A 27,734-nucleotide genomic window follows, 5' to 3' on the forward strand; every position below is an offset into this window, starting at 1 on the left:
GGGTGCTGTAATTGGGGACAAATCTCCGGTAATAGCCTGCAGTACCCAGGAAGGCAAGGACTTGGGTTTTGGTCCTGGGGGTGGGCCAGTTAGCCACTGCCTCGACTTTGGCCGGTTCGGGTCGCTGCTTACCGCAGCTGATTCGGTGGCCCAAGTATTGAACCTCTGAGCGCCCAATGGTACACTTATCGGGCTTCAAGGTTAGGCTGGCGGCTCGAAAATGATCTAAGACGACGCCTAGGTGGACCAGATGGTCCTCCCAGGTGTCGCTATAGATGGCGATGTCATCCAGGTATGCACAGGCAAAGTCTTGGAGGCCATCTAAGAGGCGGTCTACCATTCTTTGGAAGGTGGCTAGGGTGTTCTTCATTTCAAATAGCATGACCTTAAACTGGTATAAGCCGAAGGGAGTTATGAAGGCAGACTTGGGGATGGACTCGGGGTCGAGGGGAATTTGCCAATAACCCTAGCATAGGTCGAGGGTGGTCAGGAAGTGGCCCCGGGCGATTCGATCTAACAGGTCATCTACTCGGGGCATGGGATAGGCGTTAGTGGTGGTTCTGTCGTTGAGTCAACGCAGAACCCGGTAGTTCCGTCCTTCTTGGGTACTAACACTACTGGGGAGGCCCAGGGACTGTTGGACGGTTCAATGACACTGAGGTCCAACATTCCCCGGAGCTCCCGATGCATATTTTCCCTGTAGGCAGCCTGTCGCAGGGGGGTTTGCCCTGAGGTCTCCACCCGGTGGATGGCTGTGGTGGTAAACCCTGGGACAGTAGAGAATATGTCACTTCTCTGTTCCAGGAGTTGCCGGACCTGCCCTTTCTGTCCAGGCTCTAACCGGTCGTCTAGGGATATGTCATCCGCCGTGAACTGTGTTCCCTGATCGGAAACCACTTCCGGAGGGAAGCATCTGCTATGGTCTCCGCCTGGATATTGGACAAGGGGATTGCCTCTGGGTATCGGGTGGCATAGTCTACCACTGTAAGGAAGTATTTCTTTCCTGAGGGTCTGGGCCTAGCTAATGGCCCCACGATGTCTACAGCTATTCGGCTAAAGGGTTCATCAATTATGAGCAGGGGATGGAGGGGGCTTTCATATGGTTTCTCGTCTTTCCCACCTTCTGGCAAACGTCACAGTATTTACAGTATTCTTTAATATCGGCTGTAATGCCTGGCCAGAAGAAGGTTTGAGTCAAGCGGTGGTGGGTCCTTCGCTGTCCTAAGTAGCCGGCTAAGGGAATGTCATGCCCTATTTTCAGCAGTCGGACCGAAACTTTTCTCCTCTTGGTACAGGAGCTCGCCCTCCTACTGGCACTGTTCGTCTCCGGAGCCCTGGGCGTCAGCACCTACTCGGTCTCGGTGAGGGGACAGGGTCAGGTCGCTCAAGGTCTCTTTGGCAAAGTCAGAAGTGGTTGCCCAGGAGGGGGTGTCAGCAAGTGCGGGGTTAGTGGGGACGGGCAGTCGGGGTAAGGTAGGAGTCGGGGCAGTAGGTCTTACCTGGGTCCCCAGAGTTGGTGAGGTGGCTTGGCGTCTGGCCTGCTGGCGGTTAGTCACAGGGCAGGTGTCCGGGGAGATATTCCCCAAAAAGGCAGAGACAAGGTGGCCGAGGTCATTTCCCAACAGGACCTCGGCAGGGATGTTTTGCATAACCCCCACTTCTACATTGCGGGCGTCGGTTTTCCAGTCCAAATGGATCCAGGATGTAGGAACCCTCAGAACAGCACCTCCCGCTACCCCGACAGCAAGGATTTGTCCAGTGCAGCCAGAGGGGGGGAACGAGATGAGGCTGGATCAAATAGATGATGGCCCCAGTATCTCTCATTCCTTGAGCCGCCTGCCCGTTGACCCAGACATCTTGCCGATGTTGGTGTCGGTTGTCTTGGCCCACTGAGCTGACGTGGTGCAAGACACCCACTTCTCCTGTCCACTGCATAGGGGTCAGAGTTCGCTGTGTGCGCACAATGGGCAGCAGCCTGGTAGGTGCAGGCTTGAGGAGTCACCAACAGAGTTGGTGTAGGGTTCCTTGGCGGCTGGACTGGGGGGTTTCCTTGTCTCGTTGGGCAGTTTCGTACAACATGGCCGGGGTGTCCACACCCATAACACCCCCGGGAATTGCTGCCTTCGGCTGGGTACACAGGAAGCGGCCAGGTCTGGGGCTGCCTAAAAACTGTTGGTGGTCAAGCTGCGGCTGGAGAGGAGCGGGTTGCTCGGTGGAGGTCTGTGGCTGCCTGGCGCCGGGCATCCACATACTGATCGGCCAGGGCTTGGTCAGCTGTTCTGGGTCCCTTGTCCTTTACCCAGTCCCTTATCTCTGCTGGGGTGCGGTTGTAGAACTGCTCCAGGAGGATGAGTTGAACCGTTTCGTCTAGGGTGGTGATGTGGCACCCAGTGACCCAGGAGTTCAAGGTCCGAGCTAAGCGGTGGGCAAACTCGGTATAAGGCTGCTCCTCTTGTCTTTGTAGCCCCCAGAATTTTTGCCGGTGAGCCTCCGGTGTGATGCCATACCGGGCAAGGATACGCTCCTTCACCCGGTCATAGTTGTCTTGATCCCCTGAGAGGACAGTGTGGAAAGCCTCCAGGGCCCTACCGGACAGTTTCCCAATGAGGATAGTAATCCTGTCGACATCAGTGACCCCATGCATCCGGCACTGGGTCTCGAACAGCTGTAGGTAGCGGTCGATATCCTCGCTCTCATCATACTGGAATGTTCGGAAAGCCCTGTGAGGTAGTTTCTTGGGCCGGTAAGGGGGGTCCGGGGATCCGGCATGACCCCCCCTATAGACTTCTGAAGCTCCAACATATGTACCTTGGTGGCGTCAGTCACTATCCGAGTAATAATCTCCTCGGGAGGGTTAGGTCCATACAGAGCCAGTTGCCACTGTACCTGCCACTGCATGTCGGATATCGTAGTCCCTTGAGTGGAGGCTGTACTGGGCTGTCCTCCGCTTTGGTCACTGTCCGACCCACCAGCCTGTTCGCTAGCCCGATCGTCCTCCATCAGTTTGGCTATGAGCACTGCCTTTGTCTTGTTGCCAGCGACTTTCCCTCTAGTCTGCAACAACGTTCTCAATTATTCCTTCTGGAGCCCATGATACTGCTCCATCCGGCAAGATCTTCAGTTGGTGGTTTGGACATTCCAGGTAGACGGAAGCATCCCACCGCTGCCAACCAATGTGACGGATCCCCGGCTACCCCGACTGGGTAGCTCCGCCAAAGGGGTCCTTCAGCTTTCTGGAACAAGTGGCTATGTAGCCCAGGAAAGTGATTCTAGCAGGAGCCCACCTAAATGACTAGACAGACTAGCATTCAGGTGAAATAAAAACTGATATTTATTGGGACAAACACACAGCTTTTATACATACAATCTCATCTTGATAACACAGGAGACAATGTCACAGTTTTCTCGACATTCACGCCCCTCCAGACAGGCCGGCGCCGGCCATAGCAGCCATGGGTCCCTCAGACTCCCAGTACCCAAAGGGGTGGTGGTAGGTTTGGCTTTTCAGAGGCTGATCGGGGGTTGCGGCGGCACTTCCAGGGTGTCATTATAAAGTCTCGGTCCCCAGAATCTATGGTCAAAAGCGACGTGTCCGTGGCTGGGGACCAGAGTTAGGCTGGTTTTAAACGTCCACCTAGAAGTCCAGGGAGTATAGGGGTTATAGGGGGAAACGGAACCCCCGGTTCCCAACGGAGCTCCCTTCCGGCAATCGCCTAACCTCACCATATAAATATATATATTTGTGTTTAAGTGTATATGTATGTATATATGTGTGTGTGCTGATATGGATATATATATATATTATATACTATCTATATATATACTGTATACACATAGATACATACACACACACATATATATATCTAGCAGTGGCGGCTGGTGAATTTTGAAGATGAAGGGGCGCTAGACCCCACGCCTTGAGATAAAGCCCCACCGTCAGATGACTTCGCCAATATCACTACAATATAGACATATATATATATATATATATATATATATATATATATATATATATATATATATATAGGCATATTTTACCTGTTTGACTTAAAGCGCATTAAAAAAATATTGGGGTTGTGAATTTCATTTATCAGTGAAAAAATATTTTTAAATCTCTCCCTTTATTGTTTTGGACTACACAGCTTGGATATTAGTTCCCAAAATAAAAATAAAAGGATTGTGGACTCTCACCACCTGTATGAAAGAAAACATAATTTTCTTCCTAAATGGAATAAGTCCACAGCTGCATTCTTTCCTTTTAGGAATAAAAACCTGGCCACCAGGAGGAGGTAAAGACACCCCAGCCAAAGGCTTAAATACTCCTCCCACATCCCCCAGTCATTCTTTGCCTTTCATCCCAGGAGGTTGGCAGAGAAGTGTCAGAAGTTTGTTTTGTCCCTTATGGAGGGTAGTACTCTTCGACATGGGACGGGAGTTTTAAGTAATCTTATCAGTCTCTCAGTGGGGGCCTGGATGAAAGTTAGAGTCCGGAGATTAAGGGGGAGTCTTTCTGCTAAACCATCCCGACTATTAACAGCTCCACAAGCAATCAGCGTTGTTGAACTTCGCTTTGCTGCCTGCTTTCTTCTTTCAGGTCCATGGTGGAGGCGCTGCTACTATTCGTCACACTTGAAGGGCGTGTTCCTGTTCCACGGCGTAGATTCCGGTAAGATTATTTCATTTTACTTCATCAGAAGGTGCTGTAACTTATGTTTACTCGTAAGGAACTGTCTTGCGGGACTTATTAAGTATATTTATTTATGGAGGATTCTGATGCTGAGACTGTTAAAATTTCAGATTCAGATTCTTCGTCTTGTGAAGAATGCGACTTGGCCATGATTGACACTGTTAAATCAGTTATGTTGATATTTGCCGTATTAGAGCGCCCTGTTTCTCAGTCTCGGGAATCAGGGAGGGTCTGCCTGAGCCATCCGCCTACAGGGGGTTTCTGTCCTCCAAGAGGCATGTTCCCTACCGCTCCCTACTACTACACATGCGGGTAACCCAGAATATGTTTAGCCCTCCTTACAGGGCGGCTTGTTTCCCCCGGAGGTTGCAGCTCGTTTTCGCTTTCACATATTTTTGGCGATTATGTGTCTGCTTTGTCCAGGCGTTTGTGCTTGTGCCCAACAGTCCTGGGTCTACTGGCCTTGGGTGGGCCTATACAGTTCCCTGCAGGTGTAGCTGTCCCCGAGTGTTGTGCCTTTCGTTACAGAATAGTGCGTCTTCCGCGCGTTTTACTCAGACACGTTTTTGAGTTATTAGAGGATCCTATCCTTAACGGATATGGGAATCCGCAGTCTTCTACTTAGAATGGCTCACCTCATTAGACATGAGGGGATGACTTAATTTCCAAATTGTCTGATTATTGAAATCTTTCCCAGTTCTTTATTGGAAGATCGGGGTTCCGTTTAGCTGGTCCTGCGGGTATGCCTGCTTTCTTCCTGGGCGTTAACCTACGGGTTGCCTTATGTTTTCTTTTGCCCGGTTAGGATGTTTTTTAATTTTTGATTATGTGTTTCCTTCGGGAACTTCTGGGATCGATTCTCTCTGGTTGCTTCTTCGGAAGTTGGTTAAGGAACATGTTAGTCCTAGGTTGCCTGTTTTACCTTCCCCTTTGAGAGAGGATTTTGCCAACTTGAAGGTTATGACCCCTGCTGCGGCTGGTCCTGCTGGGATTTAGTTCTTCTGTCCTGTGGCTTATTCAGTCACAATATTATTATTTGTGTGTTTTCTTGTTTTTCTTTACAAGTTCAGCTAAACACTCTAAAAGGAATGGCTTGGAGGATTGTGTCAGTCCTTATTCAGCATTGAATCCTGGTGACTGGGGGCAGTGGAGTTCCACTCGTCACTCTCTTGGCTCCGATTTCCCCTCGGGGCCTAGAGTTTCCTTCCTCTCTTGGAGGATTGGGGGTTTAGCACCTCCTTAGCTTCTGTTTTGAGCGGTTTGGACTTCTGAGGCTCTGGAATTGTCTTTGGACTTGTTCCTGCTGTGGTTCTCTTTTTGACATCTTTCGGACTTTGTCTGTTCCAACAGGTTCCTTCGGACGGACCTGGTTCCCTTCGGGAGTTGTTCCTTTGTAGGGGACATGGGCAGTAGTGGTCTCCTTGAGCTCTGTTCTAGGGGTTTCTCCCTGGAGCTGGGGGATGCTCTGCACTCCCTTCTTTCCATCTTCTCCGATTTTTTTGGGGGTGATGTGGAGACTAGCCTTTAGTCAAGTGACTTTGTCCTTGAGGTAGTGTGACTACTGTGCCTAGGGCTCTAGTGACCTTGTTTCAGTCTTGCTTCCTTAGCTCCTTGAAGGTTGGACTCTGGCAAGGGATGGTCTCTTCTTGTGGGTCGGGACTTGCAAGTTTTTCTCATTGTCCATTTTACTTTGGACATTGTATGGTATCTCCTGGGGGGTCTGGTTTTATATCCGATGGGGGATTTCAGTTTCCGGGTTCTTGCTTATTTAGGGCTCAGACCTCTCTCGCTCTGGTTCTCCGCTGGCTGAGGTTTTTCTTAGCGTTTCCTTTGTGGATCCTGTTGCGGGTTGTACCAGACTGTTAGGATCTAGAGCTGATCTGAGGTTCCCCCAGGTCCAGGAAACTTGGGCGGTATCCTTTGGTTGGGCTAGTTGAACGGGTTCAGTTGACCAGGTTTTCTGGGTACTGATCACACCTGAACTTTGCCTTTCGCCTTGGCCGGTTTCCCTTGGTAGGCCTTGCTGAAAGAGTGTGATGGCTTTGCTGCTCTGCAAGCAAAGGGGTTCGCTGTGGACCCACCTTTAGCTTTGGCGCATTGATCTGTGTCGCTAGCCAGCTTCAATTCTTCAAGGGTTTCCTTCTAGGTCAGGCGTGCAGGAGAATTGTTCTCTCGGTCAGCCTCTGGCTGTGTCCAGGGGGCAGGTGCTCTGTCCTTCTGGCCCATTTGCTGGCCCCCTTTGCATTGGGGGGGTTATATCCCTTTCGGAGAGTGGTCCCTATTTTAGGCTTCCTCCTGGCTTCAGGAGGTTAGGACAGATGGGTTAACCTATTTCAGAGAGAGGTCTCTCAGATTTGTTCTGTCCATTTGGAGAGTTGCTGGCTCTGCCTTGAGTCTATGTTGGGCCTTTAGCTAGATCTCTAGGTCTACGGCCTTGTCGACGGTCTCCATGTGGTTTTTCTTGTTGACACCCGAGCACTATTGTAATAGCTGTGCCATTTTTTTCCGTCTGTTGTTGAGCCAGGTTTTTTCTGGTCCCCAGGTATCAGACCTGACGATGCTTGGGCTAGCCCGGGTGGAGGTAGGTCCTGAGATCAGTTGTTCTCTTGGATCTTGGGGGCGCATTGTTCCACGTTGAGGTTCTGGGCTCTGCTTTTTGTTTTGAGATCTATGTGTAGGTCTGGCGTTTTCGGTTGCCTATAGTGTGCCTTCTGTAGTGGAAGTTTAGCTCTCTACATTTTGGTAGCCACTTCTAGTAAGCATTGCTTCTGTGTCATCCTGAGGATGGCTGCGTGTTTTGACTGTGTCTGCTACATGTAATTTTGCCTGAATTCCTCAGGGTTCTGAATTCTGATGATGTTTGGTCTCCGTTTTCAGTTGTTCCTAGGCACTGGTTGACTTGCTGCCTGGCAAGTGAAGGTTTGAAACCAGCTACAGCTGTTTGCGCCTTGATCGAGTGCTAACTAGCTGTTCCAATCCTTGCAGGATGTTGGGAGAACTTTTCTCTGTTCTGCTACCTGTTCTAAATCTTGTGGTTTCTATTTGGATTGGTTGCTATCTCTAGTTAGGCTTCTGGACTATCTGCTGGTCAGGGTCCTTGGGGCCTTTTCCCTTTTTGTTTTCTCGGCTTCGGACAAAGCAGGGTTTTCTGTAGGGTAGTGGTTTCAAGCCTGGTGCCCTCAGAATGGGCCGCCTATGTACCCTCCCGTTTTGGCATTCAGTGTCCTCTATAGCTTGGGTATTGTTTTTCCAAAAATAATGAATGCAGCTGTGGACTCTTTCCATTTAGGAAGAAAAACATAATACCTGATCATTTTCTTTTCTTCCGATGGAAAAGTCCTTTTCACCCTGATATTTCTTCTACTGTACCTTGTTCCTCGGCAGAATGACTGGGGGATGAGGGAAGTGGGAGGAGTATTTAAGCCTTTGGCTAGGGTGTCTTTGCTTTCTCCTGGTGGCCAGGTTCTTATTCCCAAAAGTAATGAATGCAGCTGTGGACTTCCATCGGAAGAAAAGAAAATGATCAGATAAGCATAATTTATGTTTTATGCTTACCTGATTTAGTTCTTTCACTGTGGTGAGAGTCCACAAGACCCCACCCTTATGTTTTTTTGGGGTTAGTTTTTTTTTCTTCAGCATATCTTCTTTTTTTTTTGTCCTGCTCCTTTTTATGGCTCTTATTCCTCTTTTTTTTTACCTCACTTGCTTAGTAGACTAAGGTATGTGTAAGGTTGGAGGGGTTTTATAGAGCTCTTGGAGTGCTGCAGCTTATCCTATGCTTATATATATTTACCTGTCTGGGTGGGACAGAGGCAGCTTGCACCCAGCAACTAAGGGAGAAACTGGTGCTGGATTTTACCTGTATTATATATATATATATATATATATATATATATATATATATATATATATATATATATAAATACTGTTATTGTAAAATAAATATTTATATCTATAGAAACAGATATACAGGTATAGATGTATATAAAAATATATGTTTACAATAAAAAGTACATTATCCTGTAAGTGAAGAACATTGGAATGTGACCTATGCACAGCATAAATACAGTAAAACACATAAATTCTTATATAAATATGTACACACATCTCTCTCCATCCACATATTTAGGCATGTCTATGTATGCATATATATGTTAAAGCCCTTTGCAGCCTTTTTGTTTTTCAAACACCTTTTTAAATATTTTTTTTAAATAAGTTTTATCAGACAGTGTTTATATGAGTGTAACTGTACTTGACATGTATTAACGTTTTATGCAACTTTTTTTTTTGCTTCCCCTGCCCTTTACGTGAGCTCTGAAGTCACGCTAACCTGACCTGCGTTAAATTCAGTTGCGCTAGTGAACAAGTTTACTTTCAACTCGTAATACGTGAGCTACTTCCGTTGCATGCAAAAAGCTGAGCTAAACCCGATATCTACACGCTACAGTTATCACGCAACTTGTAATATAGCCCTATATTGGTTGAAGAAAAATTAGTCATGTTTCTTCCATCAGTAATGCTACCACTCGTCAATGAAAATATATGTTGATAAACATAATTTGCTTTGTATTTTTTTATTTTATTAATCTCCAGGTTTACTATGATGTTTCTATATAGCGTAAATTTTAGTTTAACAATTATTTTTGTTGTCAGATAAGATGTGTCCATAGTCCCCTGCTTAGTATCATAATCTGTGAAACCACAATATATCCATTTCTTAACCATATTACTGGGCTGTCGCATTTTGTTTTTTTAACTAATATTTTCCTATTAAATCATATTGGCTGCAAAACGACACTTTTCCTCTGCTGTGCATTTGTTCTACCAATAAACAATACCACAGCGGGACCTTATTTCACCTTTTTGTTTCTAACTGTTCTTACCTTCTGGCTATACAAAATATGGCTGCTATAGTTATTTCTTCAATTTCTAGGTTTTCCTTTCCTGCACATGCTAACTTCGCCCTTTTAATTCCTTTTAGTTTCTAAATTAGTTTTACAGTTCATGTTATCTGTTCAGTTGTGGCTTATTTATTTTCCACATATCACTCACGTTATCTCTGTCTCTCTGAATTCATTCAAGAAATTTACTTTTTTCACTCAATAAACTTCTCATTGTTATGTTCTAAAACAATGTGATAATGTCCGAAAAGAACCTGTTCCCCTGCCAGAAAAGTTCTATATAACAATGCACCTATTGGAAACGTATCAAGTGGGATTATATTCTAAAAACAACATTTATACCAGATTTTGTTCAGCAAATAAGAACCATTCTACGATTGACAGCAAGTTCTAATGCTTGCACGCTTTTCCATTATGTTGGACTCTCCTGCCCTTCTATAATCTGTTAAAGGGACATGAAACCCATATTTGTTTTTCTTTTATGATTCGTGTGATTTTACACAGCCTAAAATGGGCTGGCCTCTATGCTTTACAATCCTGCTTTTTAAATAAAGATAGCAAGAGAACGAAGAAAAACTGATAATAGGAGTAAATTAGGAAGTTGCTTAAAATGGCATGCTCTATCTGAATCATGAAAGAAAAAAAAATGGATTTAGTACAACTCTCACCTCTTCAATTTTTTTCATAAGTTCTTGCACTGAAGGATCCTTTCCTTCCAGCAGGCGTATCCGGTTTTCTTTTTCAGGATCTTCTGCCTGCTTTTCCAAATCCATTATTCTGTCAAAGCACAGGGAAAGCTGTTCGATATAAAGAAAAGACAAAAAGTTTGTAACATTCAGTTCAATAGCAGGACAACAAGATCTATGACTCACTGCAGCAATTATTTTGGTTTAAACTTATAATTAAGTCAATAAATAATTATTTACTGATTTTGTTTAATGATTTTTGCTTTTTGAATTAGCCTAAAATAGTTCTTGTAGCCAGTGACCAGAATTTTCACTGTTTTCTTCTTCCAAAATGGATATATTTATTTTACTTCCAAAATGGATATATTTATTTTACTTCCAAAATGGATATATTTATTTTACTTCCAAAATGGATATATTTATTTTACTTCCAAAATGGATATATTTATTTTACTTCCAAAATGGATATATTTTGATGGGGCTTTTTTCCCCCTCTAAAATAAGGATCAGCTATTTACATTTAGTATGATTGTATCTTAAAGTGACTGTAAATTTTGATGCTAAAGTGCCCGTTTTTTTAAAATTCGATTAAAAACAGGGGCAATTTAATTAATCAAAATTTACATTTCACTCGTGTTGTGAAAAAAAACTTACCTTTTAAACTTGACAGCAGCTCCAGCTTCCTCCGGTCGTCACAAGCCATTTCTGATGTCAGAAATGATGGATAGGTCATCCTCCAATCACGGCTAATCAGTGTCTGATTCAAAGCCGTGATTGGAGGAAGCTTGATTCCTCATTTTAGATCCAGGAAGAGGCTTTGCGATGGGTGGAGGAAGCTAGAGCTTTTTATTTTGTGTTTTTTTCACAACACTAGTGAAATGTAAATTTTGATGAATTAAAGTGCCCCTGTTTTTAATTGAATTTTTAAAAACCGGACACTTTAGCATCAAAATTTTCATTCACTTTAAAATAAAATAAGTTCTCATAATAGTGTCTTGTGTTCTTTTTTTAAGAATTCTATGTTATTTACAACTACAGTATATATTTAGTAAAAAAAATAAAAAAAATAACAGACCACAATAGACAATAAAAAGATCAACAATAAGTGTACGTGTTTAAAACATAGTAAGAGATGGCAAAATATAAACTGTATATAGCATAGAAAATTCTGATAATTCTATGAATTTTTAAACTGTTTAGTAAACATAAAGTTATAAAAAGTAACCTAAATAAAAGCATAAATGTATTTAGAATAATGTTACAATTATTTTCCTAAATAAAACTGTATTTTAAAAATAACCCTTACTCTACCCAGTTTAGCTATTTGCATGCATGGAATAAGTCCCAGATATGGTAGCAGGTTGAATAAATAAGCATTTGCCTTTGAAATACTTGTTAAGATTCTAGGTTCCTATAATAATGGCAGCATCATGTGACATGTTTAATTAATTAGTGCATGTACGGGGGGGGGCAGGATGAGTGTGTGCGCTACTAGCTGCTCAGAGATGGGGGAAAAGAGATCACTGAATTAAAAAGTTAACGCATTTCTTATTACAGCAGCATTGCATGTCTTACAAATACCTATACAATTATCTGAAATGCTAATGCACTTTGAAAAGTGACTTTTATGACTCCTTATTAATAGGGAAACAAAAAAGCACATTAGAGTCCCTGGAAAAAAAAAATATGTTCTGGCTATAAATTTCATGCGCTACAAGAGTGCAATTCAACCTATTTTTGAAACAAGATGGTAATTGTTGTATCACAATCTGTTTCTTGAAATAGAACATATTCCGATAGTGTAATATGTTCTCTCCCATGGAAAAATGTAAATCCATTTGATTGAGAAATATCATTATAGAACACGTTTATTTTAATAAATTATATGTTTTTGTACATTATTTTTGTGCACATTGGCAGTGGAAGTCCAGTTATTTTCAACTCACTAGATATTTTTTTATTTTTTTTACTATTTTTAACATTTTGATAATGCTTTGTGTGGGTAGTTTAAACATAAATTATCCATAAAATGTGTTTAAGAAGAACTAATTAATGATGTCTATAAATATCATATGCAAACTTTGTATTTATTAGTAATATTAACAAATATACTTACCATTACTTAAATATAATCCTGAACTGGTATTGTGTTTGTTCAGCATAATTATGAAAAATAGGATAAAATGTATCCCTTTAAGCCCTTACATGTAAGGAAATGTTTGAAACATGAAAGTTAAAATTAAATTCTTAGGATTCAGACAGAGCATGAAATTAAAATAAGGACTTGCCATGTACTTCTGGAAGCAAACTTTTTTTTTCTGGCAATATTTAAGAGCATGCCTAGAGAAGCCCAGAAGTGTGCACGTTTTCTGAGCACTATATGGCAGAAATGTAACAATGTTAGGGATGTGGACATGCGCCTACTCTGTTCCCTATGGGCTTGAGGGGGGTGATACCTAGTAACCACCAATAGAAATCAGCTGAAAAGTACGGGGACCCCCAAGCGCCTACCAACCGGAGGCAAAAGGATAGAGATGAGTGTAGCAATATGTACAATAAAACCTAATTTATTGCCTATACATATAAAAACTTATTACATACATGTTATACAATACATGGATCCATGGAAAATTACAATAAAAATACAAAATGCAATAAAACCATACAAAATGCAATAAAAACAGTGTGAAGGTATAATAAAACAGATGTATAAAATAAAAACAATGGTAAGTACAATGGATATGGTTGTCCTCCTAAGTGTAAAATACAGTGAAATTCAGTGATACACAGAAATGTGAACAAATGGTGTACAAATATAAAAATATAAAAATATGAAAATATATAAAAAATACAAAATGTGTAGAACTGTAAAGTTCCAAATAAAATGTCAATCAGTCCTATTCACGATGTGAAAAAATATGAAAAATTGTAGATTCCAAAGTGATGAAAAATTGTAGATACAAAAATAGGTGAATAAGTCAAACTATAGTCACCCAGATCCTGTGAGATCAAGTAGTAGTTGTAAGTATCCAAAAAGTGTCGTGATGTGGTGAAGATGTGGTGAAGATGTGAAGATGGAGGAAATTCTGGGCCCACCGAGAGTGAACCAAATTTTCAAACGGAGAAATAATGTCCACCTAAAAAAAATCAAAAACAAATATGGTGCAGATACCTTCAAATAAGTTTTACCTAAATGAAATGGAGCTTACCAATATCAGTCCATTGACTGATATTGGTAAGCTCCATTTCATTTAGGTAAAACTTATTTGAAGGTATCTGCACCATATTTGTTTTTGATTTTTTTTAGGTGGACATTATTTCTCTGTTTGAAAATTTGGTTCACTCTCGGTGGGCCCAGAATTTCCTCCATCTTCACATCTTCACCACATCTTCACCACATCACGACACTTTTTGGATACTTACAACTACTTCTTGATCTCACAGGATCTGGGTGACTATAGTTTGACTTATTCACTTATTTTTGTATCTACAATTTTTCATTATTTTTCATCACTTTGGAATCTACAATTTTTCATATTTTTTCACATCGTGAATAGGACTGATTGACATTTTATTTGGAACTTTACAGTTCTACACATTTTGTATTTTGTATTTTTTATATATTTTTTATATATTTTTATATTTTTATATTTGTACACCATTTGTTCACATTTCTGTGTATCACTGAATTTCACTGTATTTTACACTTAGGAGGACAACCATATCCATTGTACTTACCATTGTTTTTATTTTATACATCTGTTTTATTATACCTTCACACGATTTTTATTGAATTTTGTATGGTTTTATTGCATTTTGTATTTTTATTGTAATTTTCCATGGATCCATGTATTGTATAACATGTATGTAATAAGTTTTTATATGTATAGGCAATAAATTAGGTTTTATTGTACATATTGCTACACTCATCTCTATCCTTTTGCCTCCGGTTGGTAGGCGCTTGGGGGTCCCCGTACTTTTCAGAAATGTAACAATGTTATACATATAGTGTTCAAGACCAGTGTTCCTTCTAAGGCCATTTTTTTGAGTGGCCCAGCAGTGAAACAGTTAATAAGGTAACCATACCTTGCTTTATGCATCGTCTAGTGCAGAGATGGCGAACCTTGGCACTCCAGATGTTTAGAACTACATTTCCCATGATGCTCGACTGGACTTCAGTGTACCTAAGCATCATGGGAAATGTAGTTCTGAAACATCTGGAGTGCTAAGGTTCGCCATCACTGGTCTAGTGATGGCGAACAGGGTGTGGTTCACTAATTAACTGTTTCACTGCTGGGCTGCTCACAAAATCTGGCCTTAGAGGGAACAATAAGAAAATTGCTTGTTCTATCTGAATCTAAGTTTCATTTTAAGTCTAATGTTGCTTAAATTTGAAAAAGTATTTTAACAATAAACTTAATTTGCATAAAGAGGCTTAGAAAACTAGGATATGCAATAATTTTCATAAGGAATACTCTCTTTCTAAACTTTTCCTAACCTGAATTTGAAGTATCACCAGATCTGACTCTAAAACCCTTTTATTTGGCAGGATTTTCTGAGCTTGTTCTATCTGTCTCTTTTCTTCGTTTATCTGCATGTTCAGAAAACGCATCTTCCCATCCATGGCGGACATCTCTACGTCTCCGTTCCTCAGCAGCATTTCCTGGATATTTATTTTCTCATAGAAAATGCATATTTCTTCTTCACGCTCAATTAACTGAACTCCCCTGTAAAACGAACAAAAACAAATGTTACTAGAAGTGTCCTCAGAGCTTTCTAAAGTTCCACTGATTTTTTTTTAAACATAACCTAGTAGTTAGGAACAAACCTTGCCTAACCTTTATAAGAAGATATTTATTAATTTTAGAGAGTAAAGGAATAACTAAAAAAAAAAAAAAGAATAAATACCTTGACTAGACATTGTGGTTAGTAGCTAGTTTAGTGTTAGGCCTAGCTTCCATTGAGGTGGTAAAATGTAGAAACTGGTGGTAACATAAAAAATCTCCATAAACTTTAATGGAGAGAAATGTTTTTACCACCAGTTTCCAAACTTTACCACCTCAATGGAAACTAGGCCTAACTCTGGCACAAACCCTTTTTGAGCTACAAGTTACTGATGAAAGACGCACGCAATTGGAACTTTTGTAAATTGGTATGAGATACAACCAAGAAATGATAAGCGGAAATATACTATGGGGCCTAATTATCATAGTGCGAGCGGACATGATCCGATATTGCAGATCATGTCCGCTGCATATCGATAAATGCCGACAGCATACGCTCTCTGCATTTATCATTGCACCAGCAGTTCACCAGAACTGCTTGTGCAATGCTGCCCCCTGCAGATTTGTGCAGGGTGTGTCAATCAACCCGATCGTATTCGATCAGGTTAATTTTTGTCCGCCGCCTCAGAGCAGACGGACAGGATATGGAGCAGCGGTCTTGGCATAACGCTCCATACGGAGCTTGATAAATACGCCCCTATGTGTCTAGTGAGCTTTTGCATAGAGGCAGGGAAGTATTGTTCCTGTATTTTACATACGGTCACTCTGGGAAGGCTATAAGCGGTTGATGTTTGGAGTTTTTATATTAGTGCTTTTCTAGGTGGTACTAATAACTAAAATGTACAGGAGGCTGTTTTCAGCTTAAAGGGACATGAAACCCAATTTTTTTCTTTCATGATTGCGAAAGAACATGCAATTTTAAAAAGCATATCTAGAAAAGGCTCAGTAGCTGCTGATTGGTGGCTGCACATAGATGCCTCGTGATTGGCTCACCCATGTACATTGCTATTTCTTCAACAAAAGATACCTAAAGAATGAAGAATATTAGATAATAGAAGTAAATTGGAATGTTGTTTATAATTGTATTCTCTACCTGAATAACGGAAAACATTTTTTGGGTTTAGTGTTCCTTTAATCTAAGGTAAGACTTTAAGATCAATAAGGTGTAGACTGTTCTATTATTATTATTATTTTTAAGAATACAAAATATCTATTAAAAACATTATATTTCAATGTTGTCCACGATTTTAAATGTTTAATGTTCAAAATTAACTCATAATATTTGCACTCCCTCTGTTTGGCTCATTATGCATAGCCAACCATGGATGATTGTACAAATAGCTAACGGGAGCGTGTGCCGAACGGGAACTTGGCCTAATTTAGCATTCATAGCCCTTATAATAATATTAGCAATAATTGGACAATAATGTCCTGGAGCTCAGTGACTGCATGAAAGGGCTGTCTGCAACTACAGACAACGGCATGTGGTTTCAAATAAAAGAGGTAAGTAATCATAATTTAATGGTTTCACTACCCTCAAACTAATGTTTAAAATAGACGTTTTGTAATAACGTTAGTTATGATCCTTTAAGAAAGGAATTTGATATTCCACAGAGAGATTATTTATTTATTTATTTTTTTTATTTTTTTTACATATTTGCAATTGAGGCATTTGCTCAATAAACTAAAAGCTCAACATAAAGGAGAATGGAAATAGCCAAGATTACAAGATTTCTTTAAAATATATGAAATAGGAAATGATTCTATAAACAAATTATATAAAGCTATACAGAATATAGAAGGTAATAAAAGCATTAAGTTATTATTTAAATTTAAACTAAAATATTCAAGGAATAGATGACAATATAATTAAAGGGACACTAACCCCATTTTTTTTCCTTTCATTATAGAGATAGAGCAGGCAATTTTAAGCAACTTTCTAAATTACCCCTACTAGCAATTTTTCTTCATTCTCTTGCTATCTTTATTTAAAAAGCAGGAATTTAAAGCTTAGGAGCCAGCCCATTTTAGGTTCAGCACCCTGGATAGTACTTGCTTATTGGTGGCTACATTTAGCAAACCAATAAGCAAGCATAACTTTGAGCTTCACATTCCTGCTTTTTAAATAAAGATAGCAAGAGAACGAAGAAAAATTGCTAATATGAATAAATTAGAAAGTTGCTTAAAATTGCATGCTCTATCTGAATCATTACATAATACTTTGGGTTTAGTGTCCCTTTTAAGAGCAGTCTAATAAGAGCACGGAAAGGAACGAAGACAAGTAACTTTAGTGAGATGCATCTAAACTTATTACAGAAAATCTATCTCACTCCCTCAGTTTTACACAGATGGGGAAAAAGTATGCCAACAAATGTGTAAAATGTGGAAGATCATCAGCTGAAATAGATTATTTCTGGTGAATCAGTTTTGGAGGAAGATAGGTTACTGGATCTCTAAATTTCACATGAAAATGTTGTAATGCAATAAACAGTGATTTTTCTTCTTCCAAAGAATAGCAGATATAGAGAGAAATAGTTTAAAGACTTTATGATTGTAATTGGCATTAATATGATATTAAACAAATGGATTACTAAGCAAACCCTCTTCACAGAATTTATAATAAAAAACAAACATATAATTATATGATCTTAGAACAATGTACTGCGGAAATTGATAAAGAAAAAGATATAAGCCTGTTCAGGGCCAACCTTAGCATTTTCGTGGCCCTGTGCAATAAATTTGTGGGCCCCTCAGTCCAGTGCCCTTATTTCCCTCCCCTTGTATGGCCCACCCCTGTGCCAACATTCCGTGATATCTATATAAAGAATAACACAAAATATTAGACCTCCTGATACCATTGAACACTTTTTATAAACGAAATACAACATATACATTGCACCATCTCATAGCCTTCCCACTGACATTACGGGGCCCTGGGCGGGTGCCCCTCTTGCCCTGCCTAAAGGGCAGGCCTGAGCCTGTTCATTAAAAAATTGGATACATTAATAAAATCATTCTCTTTAGAAATACAGAAATACTTCATATAAAAGTTTTGTCACTAACTAAATAATTGATGCATTGTCAAGAGGAGATTTTCATAATCTTGATTATTAAGAGACGTTAATGATTTTCTGTTTTTTTCTATGTTATAAGTGCTTGATTTATGACCAAAGTCAATGGTGCTTTACAAAGTCCACAGCTGCATTCATTACTTTTGGGAATTCAGAACCTGGCCACCAGGAGGAGACAAAGACACACCAGCCAAAGGCTTAAATACCCCTCCCACTCCTCTCATCCCGCAGTCATTCTTTGCCTTTCGTCCCAGGAGGTTGGCAGAGAAGTGTCAGAAGTTTGCGATTTATCTCTTATGGAGGTTAGTACTCTTCGTATGGGACTGGAGTTTTAAGTAATCCTGTCAGCCTCTCAGTGAGAGCTTGGATGAAAGTTAGAGTCTGGAGATGCAGGGAGAGTCTTTCTGCGAAACCATCCCAACTAATTTTTAACAGCTCCATAAGCAATCAGCGTAGACGAGTTTTGCTACCTGCTTTCTTCTCTCAAGTCCATGGCAGAGGCGAGGCTACTATCTGTCACACTTGAAAGGCCGTGTTCCTGTTTCATGGCGTAGATTCCAACACTCTGTTGGTTCCAATATCGTCAGGATTTGAGTGTTTCCTTCCTAGTGTGGGTTGAAGATTGGAGGTTCTTAGGGCCTCCTTGCTGCCATTTTGGGCAGTCATTTCCTTCTAGGGCTATTTGAACTGTCCTTTTGGACTTGTAACTTTTTGAGGACTCTTCCTTCGGGTCGAGATCTCTGGACTTTGTCCGTTTCTCCTTGGAGGTTGACCTTGTGGTGTTTTCCTACTCTGAGGGTTAGTTGTTCCTTATTAGGAATGATAGGCTATGCGGTCAGTTTAGGTGAGTGAAGTATAAAACTTTTTTGCGCTGCCTAATGGGGTAAGCCTTTTACTCCTAGGATATTTTCCCCAAAAAATATCTTACTTAGGTGTACAGGAGAGGTTTTGGAAATTTTTGGAGTGTAGGCGCAAGTGAATGCTTTTACCCCTGTCTTGATTATTCAGTATCCTTATCTAAGGGAATTGTATAAAAGATTTGACACTTGTTTAAATAACAAATATATTTATTTGAAAAATAAGAAAAAAATCTCCTCTGGTTTTGTACGCGGAGGTGATTATGGAGATTAGCCTTTGTTACCTTGCTCTTTGGGTGACTTTGTCCCTGAGGTTCCCCCTTGGTCCTGGTAGTTTGGGGTACGCTTATGGGGCTTAAAATCTTAGCGGCTCTGTTATGCCCTAGGTCCTTTGGAGTTGGACTTTTTGTAGGGGTGTTCTCTTCCCTTTGGGTTGGGATTTATGTTTAGACCCGTTTTACGGGTTATTCTTATCCCTCGTGTAGTCTGTTTCATTTGGATGGGGTATGGTGTTCCCTTGGGGTATTGTTTATCTAAACAATTCTGGGGCTCGCTGGCTGTATTCCGCTGTGGTGCGGTTACTTTATCTTCATGGCCTTATCTGTTTTTTTTTCTGGATTTATATGATCCTGTGGTTGGTTTAGGAGCTCCAGTTCTCCAGGGAACATAGGCTATAGCTTATGGTCTTGCTAGTTTAGCTACTAGCAGCTTGGCCAGGAGTGCTGTGTGCTTAGACTTCTCATGGCCGGCCTTGGTCTTAATTGGTATGTACTTCCCTTCTTAGGGAGTTTTCCTTTTCATATCGTCAGTGGCGCCTGGATAGTTTTCATTCGGCTCAATTTAGGGCTTTGGCCTTGTGAGTGTGTGCGCTGTTTATTTGGCTGTGCCCTTCCCTTGGGAGGGGTTGTTTTGCCTTCCTAAAAGGTGGGGGTTTCCTCTCTCTGGAGGGTGGAAGTCCTGCCCTGTGTGCAGGTGGTTGGAACAGGTGGTTTATCCTGTAAAGAGAGCGGTCCACTTTTCTAGGGTTTTTCTGTTCCGTCTGTGGTTGCAATCTCCATGTTAGAGCATAGGGCTCTTCGGCCTTTTTAGGCCTCTCTCTATGAGGTTTTCCTTGGAAGTACCTGTTGTGGGTGCTGTATTGAGACTGACATATAGTGTTGGGCTAGATTTCATAGGGCTTTTTCTGCCTTGTTTCGGCCTATCTCTATGGGGTCCTCTTTGAGGGTACCTGTATGTGGGTACTTTTGGATGGCACCCGAGTTCTGTTGGGGTGACTGTGGCTGTCCCATTATGCCCTTTTATCTGAGGGCCGGTGGTTGGGGTCCTTTCTGTTCCCCTGTCCTTCAGACCTGCCTGTTGCTTGGGCTGGCCTGGTGTTCTGTGTACCCACTATTTAGTGGATGTTAACAGTCCACCGGTTGGTGTTGGTTATCAATCTTTGGATGTCTTTTACTTGCCTGCAAGTATTTTCCTTTCAGAGTCATCCTGGTATGACTGCAGCATGTGGTGTACAGAGGTTGCTCTCTAGGTTTATCTGCGAGTCAGTGTCCTTGGGGTCTTTTCTTTTCAAATATTTCTTGGCTTCGGACGAAGTGAGATTTTTGTTGGGTTATTGTTTCAGGCTTGGTGCCCTCAGAATGGGCCGCCTGTTGTACCCTCCCATTTTAGCATTCAATGTCCTCTATAGTTTGGGTATTGTTTTCCCAAAAGTAATGAATGCAGCTGTGGACTCTTTCCATTTATGAAGAAAAACATAAATTAAGGATACTTCAGATCCCCACTGGTGTCTAATGCTAGATATTAATAGACCAGTTTCAATCTGTTGTCACAGTGTCACAAGTATACTTAATTTTATGTGACTAGGTCACACTGGGAACCCAACTTGTTTAAAAATCTAACACATCAAAATAAAAATTTAAAATATGTACATCTATACAACAAAGCCCAGCAGATTGAATGTATATGTAACATCTAATGCTGATACCAACTAATAATAAGTGGTAACATATCAATTGTAGAATACACTACAATACATTAAAAGGTAGCACTGCATCTCCTCTTAAAGCAAATTCATATAGGTGAGTTCTGTATTGAATGGCACTTTAGCGACATTTATATTCACTTCTCTCTTGGAGTACTATGTTGCTTTTAGGTTTTTTCATTATTCCCAGATTATCATCCGCATCATCTGCCGTATAGAACATTTTCCAACTTTACAGGTTAATTATGGTATACCTCCCAGATTTAAAAAAATAATGGTATCATCTGTAATACAGGTGACCATTTACTGTGTTTTTGTGGGCACTCATGAGTCTCCCGCCAGCAGATACCCTCCACTGGACCTGGGACCTCTTATGATAAGTTTAGTGAACCAGCGGCACCCCAAGGTGTTGCTGGCACACATATATCATATGGCACCACCCTACCATTCTGCACCTCAGGTATGTAACAGATCATAATAACCCTTTGAAATCTGGTACAGAGTTTAGACCCCAGGGGAAATAGTATCCAAACGGTAGATCCATTGGGCCTCTCTGGTAAGTAAGAGTCTATACCGGTCGCCACCTCTGTCCAGTTTTGATACGTGATCAATCAGAGTATATCTGATTGAAGCCACTGTGTGATTTCTCTCCACACAGTGTCGTGCTACCGGTTGATCCGAAGAGCTTTTGAGTAGTGCCTGGCGGATTGTTAGATGGTGATTGGCCATCCGCTCTTGAAGCGTACCCTTCGTCTTTCCCACATAGAACATGGAGCACGGACACACCAGAAGATATCACATGTGTGGTTGTACAGGTTAGCAAATGCCTGATTGTGTATACCGTATTGGTATGAAGATGGTGAATCCTCTTTGTCGAGATCAGACCATTACACGTCATGCAACCTAAACATTTGTAGCTGCCATTGATGTTTATTTGCTTTTTTCTTGATAGCACTGTTTTGGGTCCGTTTTCACTAATAGGTCACAGAGACTCGTGTTCCTTCTGTACCCCACCATTGGTGTCAGTTCTTGGCTGAAGCGAAGCTTTGGGTCTGAGGATAAGATCAGCCAATGTCTCCTAAGAATTCTACCAGTATTAATGGTACCAGGAGTGAATGTAGTAACCATTATCATTTTATTTTTATCCTTATCTTCCTTACATCTGTTAATCAACTCTTCTTGTGTTTGTTCTTGGACTGTTTCAAGGATAGGTCCAACAATCTTGGGTTTATAGCCTCTCTGAAGAAACCTATTCTCATTCTCCTTTAACTGAGAAACCCCCTAGAGCATGTTGTGTGTTGTTGCGTATGGTTCTGACCATTTGGGACTTAATTATCCCTCTAAGCAATGTGGATGGATGGCAGCTGTCTGCTCTTAAGATCGAATTACGATTTGTGGGTTTCTTGTAGAGTGTTGTGCCTATGCTCTGGCCATCCTTAAAAATTTGTAAGTCAAGAAAGTGAATACTTACACTGTCAGAAGTCATTTTAAAATGTACAGTGGTGTCAGTATTGTTAAGGTCATTAAACCATTTCTGCAAAATGTCAGAACCTCCTCTCCAAATCAGGAAGATGTCATCTATATATCTCCTGTAGAAGACTATAGACAACACCTCCTTAGCCCAAACATACTTATTATCGAAATCAGACATAAAAATGTTGGCATATGATGGGGCCCATATTCAACCCCATTGCCGTACCTGCAATTTGCACATAACCCCCCCCCCCCCCAATCGAAAATAGTTTTTGGTTTAAGCAGAAATCAATGAGTGCAAACACAAATTTGACTGGTGGGCCCCTGTATTGGGTGTCCCAAAGTAAGTGCATCTTGTCCAACAACAGTCCCACATCATGCGGAATGATGGTGTAGAGACTGTTGACGTCCAATGTTAGCAATAAATCTCCTTCCTCTACCTGTGCACCCTTCAAGAGTCTGATAAGCTGGTTAGTGTCTAGTACAAATGAGCGGATCTGCTTAACAACAGGTTAGAGCAAAAAGTCTATGTATTGTGCCACTGGTTGTGATATTGATTTACAACAAAGACAATTGGACGCCCTGTTGGCTTATCCAAAAGTCTTGTGAAACTCAGGAATAGTGTATAATATGGGAATTCTTGAATGTTGTGTAATGCAAAAAGTTTGCATTTGTTCGGATATATAACCTTGTTCAAATCCAAAGTCCAATAAGGAATCAAGTTTCTTTTTAAATGAGAAAGTGGGATCACCTGTTATGTTTTTTTGTTTTTTTTTATTTGTAGTACCATCCATCAGTTGTTGCAGTATATTATCCTTATAGTCCATTAGGACTATTGCCCCGCCCTTGTCTGCGGGCCTAATCACTATGGATGTATCAGACTGCAAAGACTTAATGGCTGTACGTTCATCTTTGGTCAAATTATGTTTCCATTTAGCATTTTGTGCCTACTGTTATAGATCCTGTGTAACAAGTCTAGTGAATGTTTTGATACTAGGGCTACAGTTGCCTGGCTCAAAAGTACTAGCTTTCTTAAAGCCACTCGGTTCATGCTGTGTATCCCTTGGTCTGGTTACATGTTTCTTAAAAAATTCTTTGACCTTCAGATTTCTGTGGAATTTGTGTATGTCCATTTTTAAGTCAAGTTCAGAAAGACTGCTGCAAGGGACAAAAGATAGACCCTTATTTGGCAGCAGTGACACTACCTGCACGATTTAGAATGTGATTGGGTAAAGGGATAGTCAGAGTCAAGAAATAAACTTTCATGACAGAGATAGAGCAGGCAATTTTAAGCAACTTTGTATTTACTCATATTATCAAATTTTCTTTGTTCTCTTTATTTGAAAAGCAGGAATGTAAGCTTAGGAGCCAGACCATTTTTGGTTCAGCACCTGGGTAGTGTTGATTGCGAGTGACTAACGTTTACCATTACTTTACCTTTTTTTTTTTTCTCTGGATTTTTGTTTGCTAGAAGATTATATTACAGATTTCCTATATGTTCATTTCAGTAGGTTAATGACTCGGGGACCTGTTGCCTGTATTGATTTCTATATATGCACAAACTAGCACAATGTTATGTTTTTTATCTTTTTGTATAAACCATTAGGTGAATATAGAATGACTATTATTATTTGCTACTATATTTTGTTAATACGGTGGATGCAAGTAGGCTTTGCTTGCGTGACATCTACAGTTATGTACTTTTTATAATAAACTACTATGATGCTTCATTCACATATCTAAGACAACCAACTGAACATGCTCCATCTTGGCTTCTTGGGTTGCCATGACGACTCATATAATTTAGGTCTTGTCCTACTGGTTCACATGCTTATTTTAATGCTCAATGGTTGCACATTTGATGGTTCAAAGTGGAAGTTTTATGGTTTACCATTTTCTACTTTCTGATAAAGGGAAACGTTCCCCAAAACTTCAAAACATTAAACTTTTTTGATAGAAATCCTGAAAGTGAAATAATTTATAGAACATTTGTCACAAATGAATGTGCTAAAATATCATTAAACTTGAAGAGATATACTTATAAAATAATATAAATAATAATAATTGTATTCACTTTCATATTACATAATATTATGAATACAAGACTATTTTCAGATTTGCCTGAAAATGTGATATTATTATGCTTGATATAACAATCTATGAGTACAGGCGGTCCCCATTCCATTCTCACCTGGCATTTCTGTTCATAACCGAACGTTCATACTTCTTGCGCAACTCTATCATTTCCTGCTCGGTCTGATTAATCACATTAGTGAGTCTGCCAATTTCCATTTTTTGCTCTTCTCTTTTCTCTTTTAATTCTTGCAAATAGATGCCGACTCTGCCTAAATCCTTCCGGAGGCTGTCCCGAACCATGTGATTATTGGACTGCTTTAATCTTGTCTTTTGTAATTGTCTGAAAACATAATATAAACACATATTTTAACATTATAGGCCAGTTATATTGTGCCTTGTCTGTGATAGGTGAATGCCGTATATCACCACATGGTGTATTGATGTTTGTAATAAACATGTGCAGCAAAACCAGCACTATTTGAATGAAAACTGAGAAAATAATCATGTTTTCTGTTCCAATATCAGACCAAGCAACACAGTACACAGACATACCGGTACACAGTCCCCTAAACATCATATGGAGATTTCAATGTCAAAATAACATTTTCATGATTAAGACACAGCTATTAATTTAAAAATAAAAATATATTTGCTTATGTTATCACATTAACTTCTTTCTCGTGGTATTCTTTGTTGAAATGCATACCTAGGTAGGCTAAAGGTGTGCATTCAGGGTTTGCAACACTGATCAGCAAACCCAATCAGTATGTTTCTCATTTCTCCTCTGCTGTTAATATAGAGGGACAGATAGAAATGAACCTTTGCACTGATCAAACAATCACTGTGTAGCTTGTCTCTTGGTCAGGTGTTTGAATACTGCAGTATGCAGTACAGCAGCTCTGGGTAGGGTGGAAAAACACACTTTTCAAAGATGAACAACACGAAAAGCAGAAAGAATAAGTAATGAAAGTTAATTTTACTATACATGATTAATCAGTTTCCGGTAATTTAGTTTTAAATGTAATGCGCCTTTAACTTGAGCTGTGAACAGTAATATTACAAGGACAGAAGAAATATGTCTGCTATACACTGACATGCAATGGAATGTACTGTCAGAAGCCCTGACAAAACAATTAAGGTTTACATTTGCTTACGATAGCCAGTTGCATGTGTAAGTTTTCCAATTTCCCTTTTCCTCCATGGTGTATTGTCTACACTAAACTGCCAGCAGAAAGTAATATGTACAGTTCATACACAAGTCAGCATGTGACGCTAAATCAGCTGAGTTATCCACAGGGAAATGCGGTAAAAAAACAATTGTTCTTGTAACAATAGTGATTTAACTAGACAAGAAGTCTGAAATGCTGTTGGCTGCAGCTGCATCTTGTTACCTGCTCGTTAATAAAATTCATTGAGTTTATTTTATCAATATCTAATTATACAGTTAAAGGAACAGTAAAGTCAAAATTAAACATTCATTATGCAGAAAGATCATGTAATTTTAAACAACTTTTCAGTGTACTTTTGATCTAATTTGCTTACATCTTTTGGTATAATTTGTTAGCTGCTGATTGGTGACTGCACAAATATGTCTCTTTTCATTGGATCACCTGACATGTTCAGCTAGTTCCCAGTAGTGCATTACTGCTCTTTCAACAAAGGATACCAAATAATGAAGCAAATTTGATAATAGAACTAAATTGGAAAGTTGTTTTAAACTGTATGTTCTTTCTGAATCATGACAGAAAAACGTTGTGTTTCACGTCCCTTTAATTTACTGAGATTTCATTTTGGAAAGGTTCCTGTGTTCTTGCATACCTGTCTTTAAGTGCAACATTCGTTCTTAGAATTTCAATTTCATTTGCAATAATTTTTGCCTTTTCTCGCATTTCTGCTGCTCGTTGCGTAGCTACCAGAATCAGGCTGACACACTTATTCCTCTCGTTGCGTATAATATTATACATCTTAGAAAATTCATTTAGTCTGCAAAATTAAAAATAAATGTTTATTTACAACACATTTTAAAAAAAAAAATACTAAATAACAAGTGGAGCTCACCAGAGTCTATACAGTGAGAAATTACAGTTCTGCCAGAATAAAGCATTTTATTAGTTTCAACTATATACATGACACCTTTTTACAAAACACGTTTTAAAGGGTGAGAAATGTTTAAAAACCCACTGGAAAAGCAGTGGTTATTTACTTCATAAAGTTGGCCACTATCTATTACTCCTGGGAATTACTCATCCTTACCACTAGGAGGAGGCAAAGATTCCCAAACTCCAAGAGCTCTCTAAAACCCCTCCCACCTCACTGGTACCTCAGTCTTGTCTTTACCTCCGCTGGAGGAAGGTGAAGAATGAAGATGTATATTTGATTCTTCAGTGAGAGGAGTTCTCAGACCGTATTGAGGCCCATTTCCCCTCAGAGTACAGTGATTGTTGGATGGATGTATTGGAGTATAGGTAGTGGCATATTTTTCACCGATTAGAATTTAGTCACAAGCCTTTCCACTGATGTCACAGGGACTTTTTCTTTGCCTCCTCCTTTTGGTTCGTCGATATACTCCTATTCCAGATCCTCTGATGTTATGTTTCAGAACTGGTTTATGGCTTCCTAATGGTTTCCTCCAGTAGTGGGTGCCTATTGGTAAGTATTATATTTTTTATATTACTTGCCCCCCTATTGGCCATTTAGGTTATTGTTATATATATGTATTATATATCTACAGGGAGTGCAGAATTATTAGGCAAATGAGTATTTTGACCACATCATCCTCTTTATGCATGTTGTCTTACTCCAAGCTGTATAGGCTCGAAAGCCTACTACCAATTAAGCATATTAGGTGATGTGCATCTCTGTAATGAGAAGGGGTGTGGTCTAATGACATCAACACCCTATATCAGGTGTGCATAATTATTAGGCAACTTCCTTTCCTTTGGCAAAATGGGTCAAAAGAAGGACTTGACAGGCTCAGAAAAATAAAAAATAGTGAGATATCTTGCAGAGGGATGCAGCACTCTTAAAATTGCAAAGCTTCTGAAGCGTGATCATCGAACAATCAAGCGTTTCATTCAAAATAGTCAACAGGGTCGCAAGAAGCGTGTGGAAAAACCAAGGCGCAAAATAACTGCCCATGAACTGAGAAAAGTCAAGCGTGCAGCTGCCAAGATGCCACTTGCCACCAGTTTGGCCATATTTCAGAGCTGCAACATCAC

At 40.2% G+C, this 27,734-nt stretch overlaps 1 protein-coding gene across 1 annotated transcript in view; it reads right to left on the reverse strand.

Moving 5' to 3' along the window:
- Positions 1 to 27,734, reverse strand: part of CCDC146 (coiled-coil domain containing 146) — a 430,933-nt gene that overhangs the window by 28,506 nt on the left and 374,693 nt on the right. The window contains exons 13-16 of the mRNA XM_053716534.1: positions 26,335 to 26,499; positions 24,632 to 24,856; positions 14,773 to 15,001; positions 10,257 to 10,385 (exon numbers count right to left, since the gene is read on the reverse strand). Of these exons, the coding sequence (XP_053572509.1) occupies positions 10,257 to 10,385; positions 14,773 to 15,001; positions 24,632 to 24,856; positions 26,335 to 26,499 (748 nt within the window). The remainder of the gene's footprint in view (positions 1 to 10,256; positions 10,386 to 14,772; positions 15,002 to 24,631; positions 24,857 to 26,334; positions 26,500 to 27,734) is intronic.

The sequence above is a fragment of the Bombina bombina genome, chromosome 6 (assembly GCF_027579735.1).
Source record: "Bombina bombina isolate aBomBom1 chromosome 6, aBomBom1.pri, whole genome shotgun sequence".
Taxonomy (NCBI): domain Eukaryota; kingdom Metazoa; phylum Chordata; class Amphibia; order Anura; family Bombinatoridae; genus Bombina; species Bombina bombina.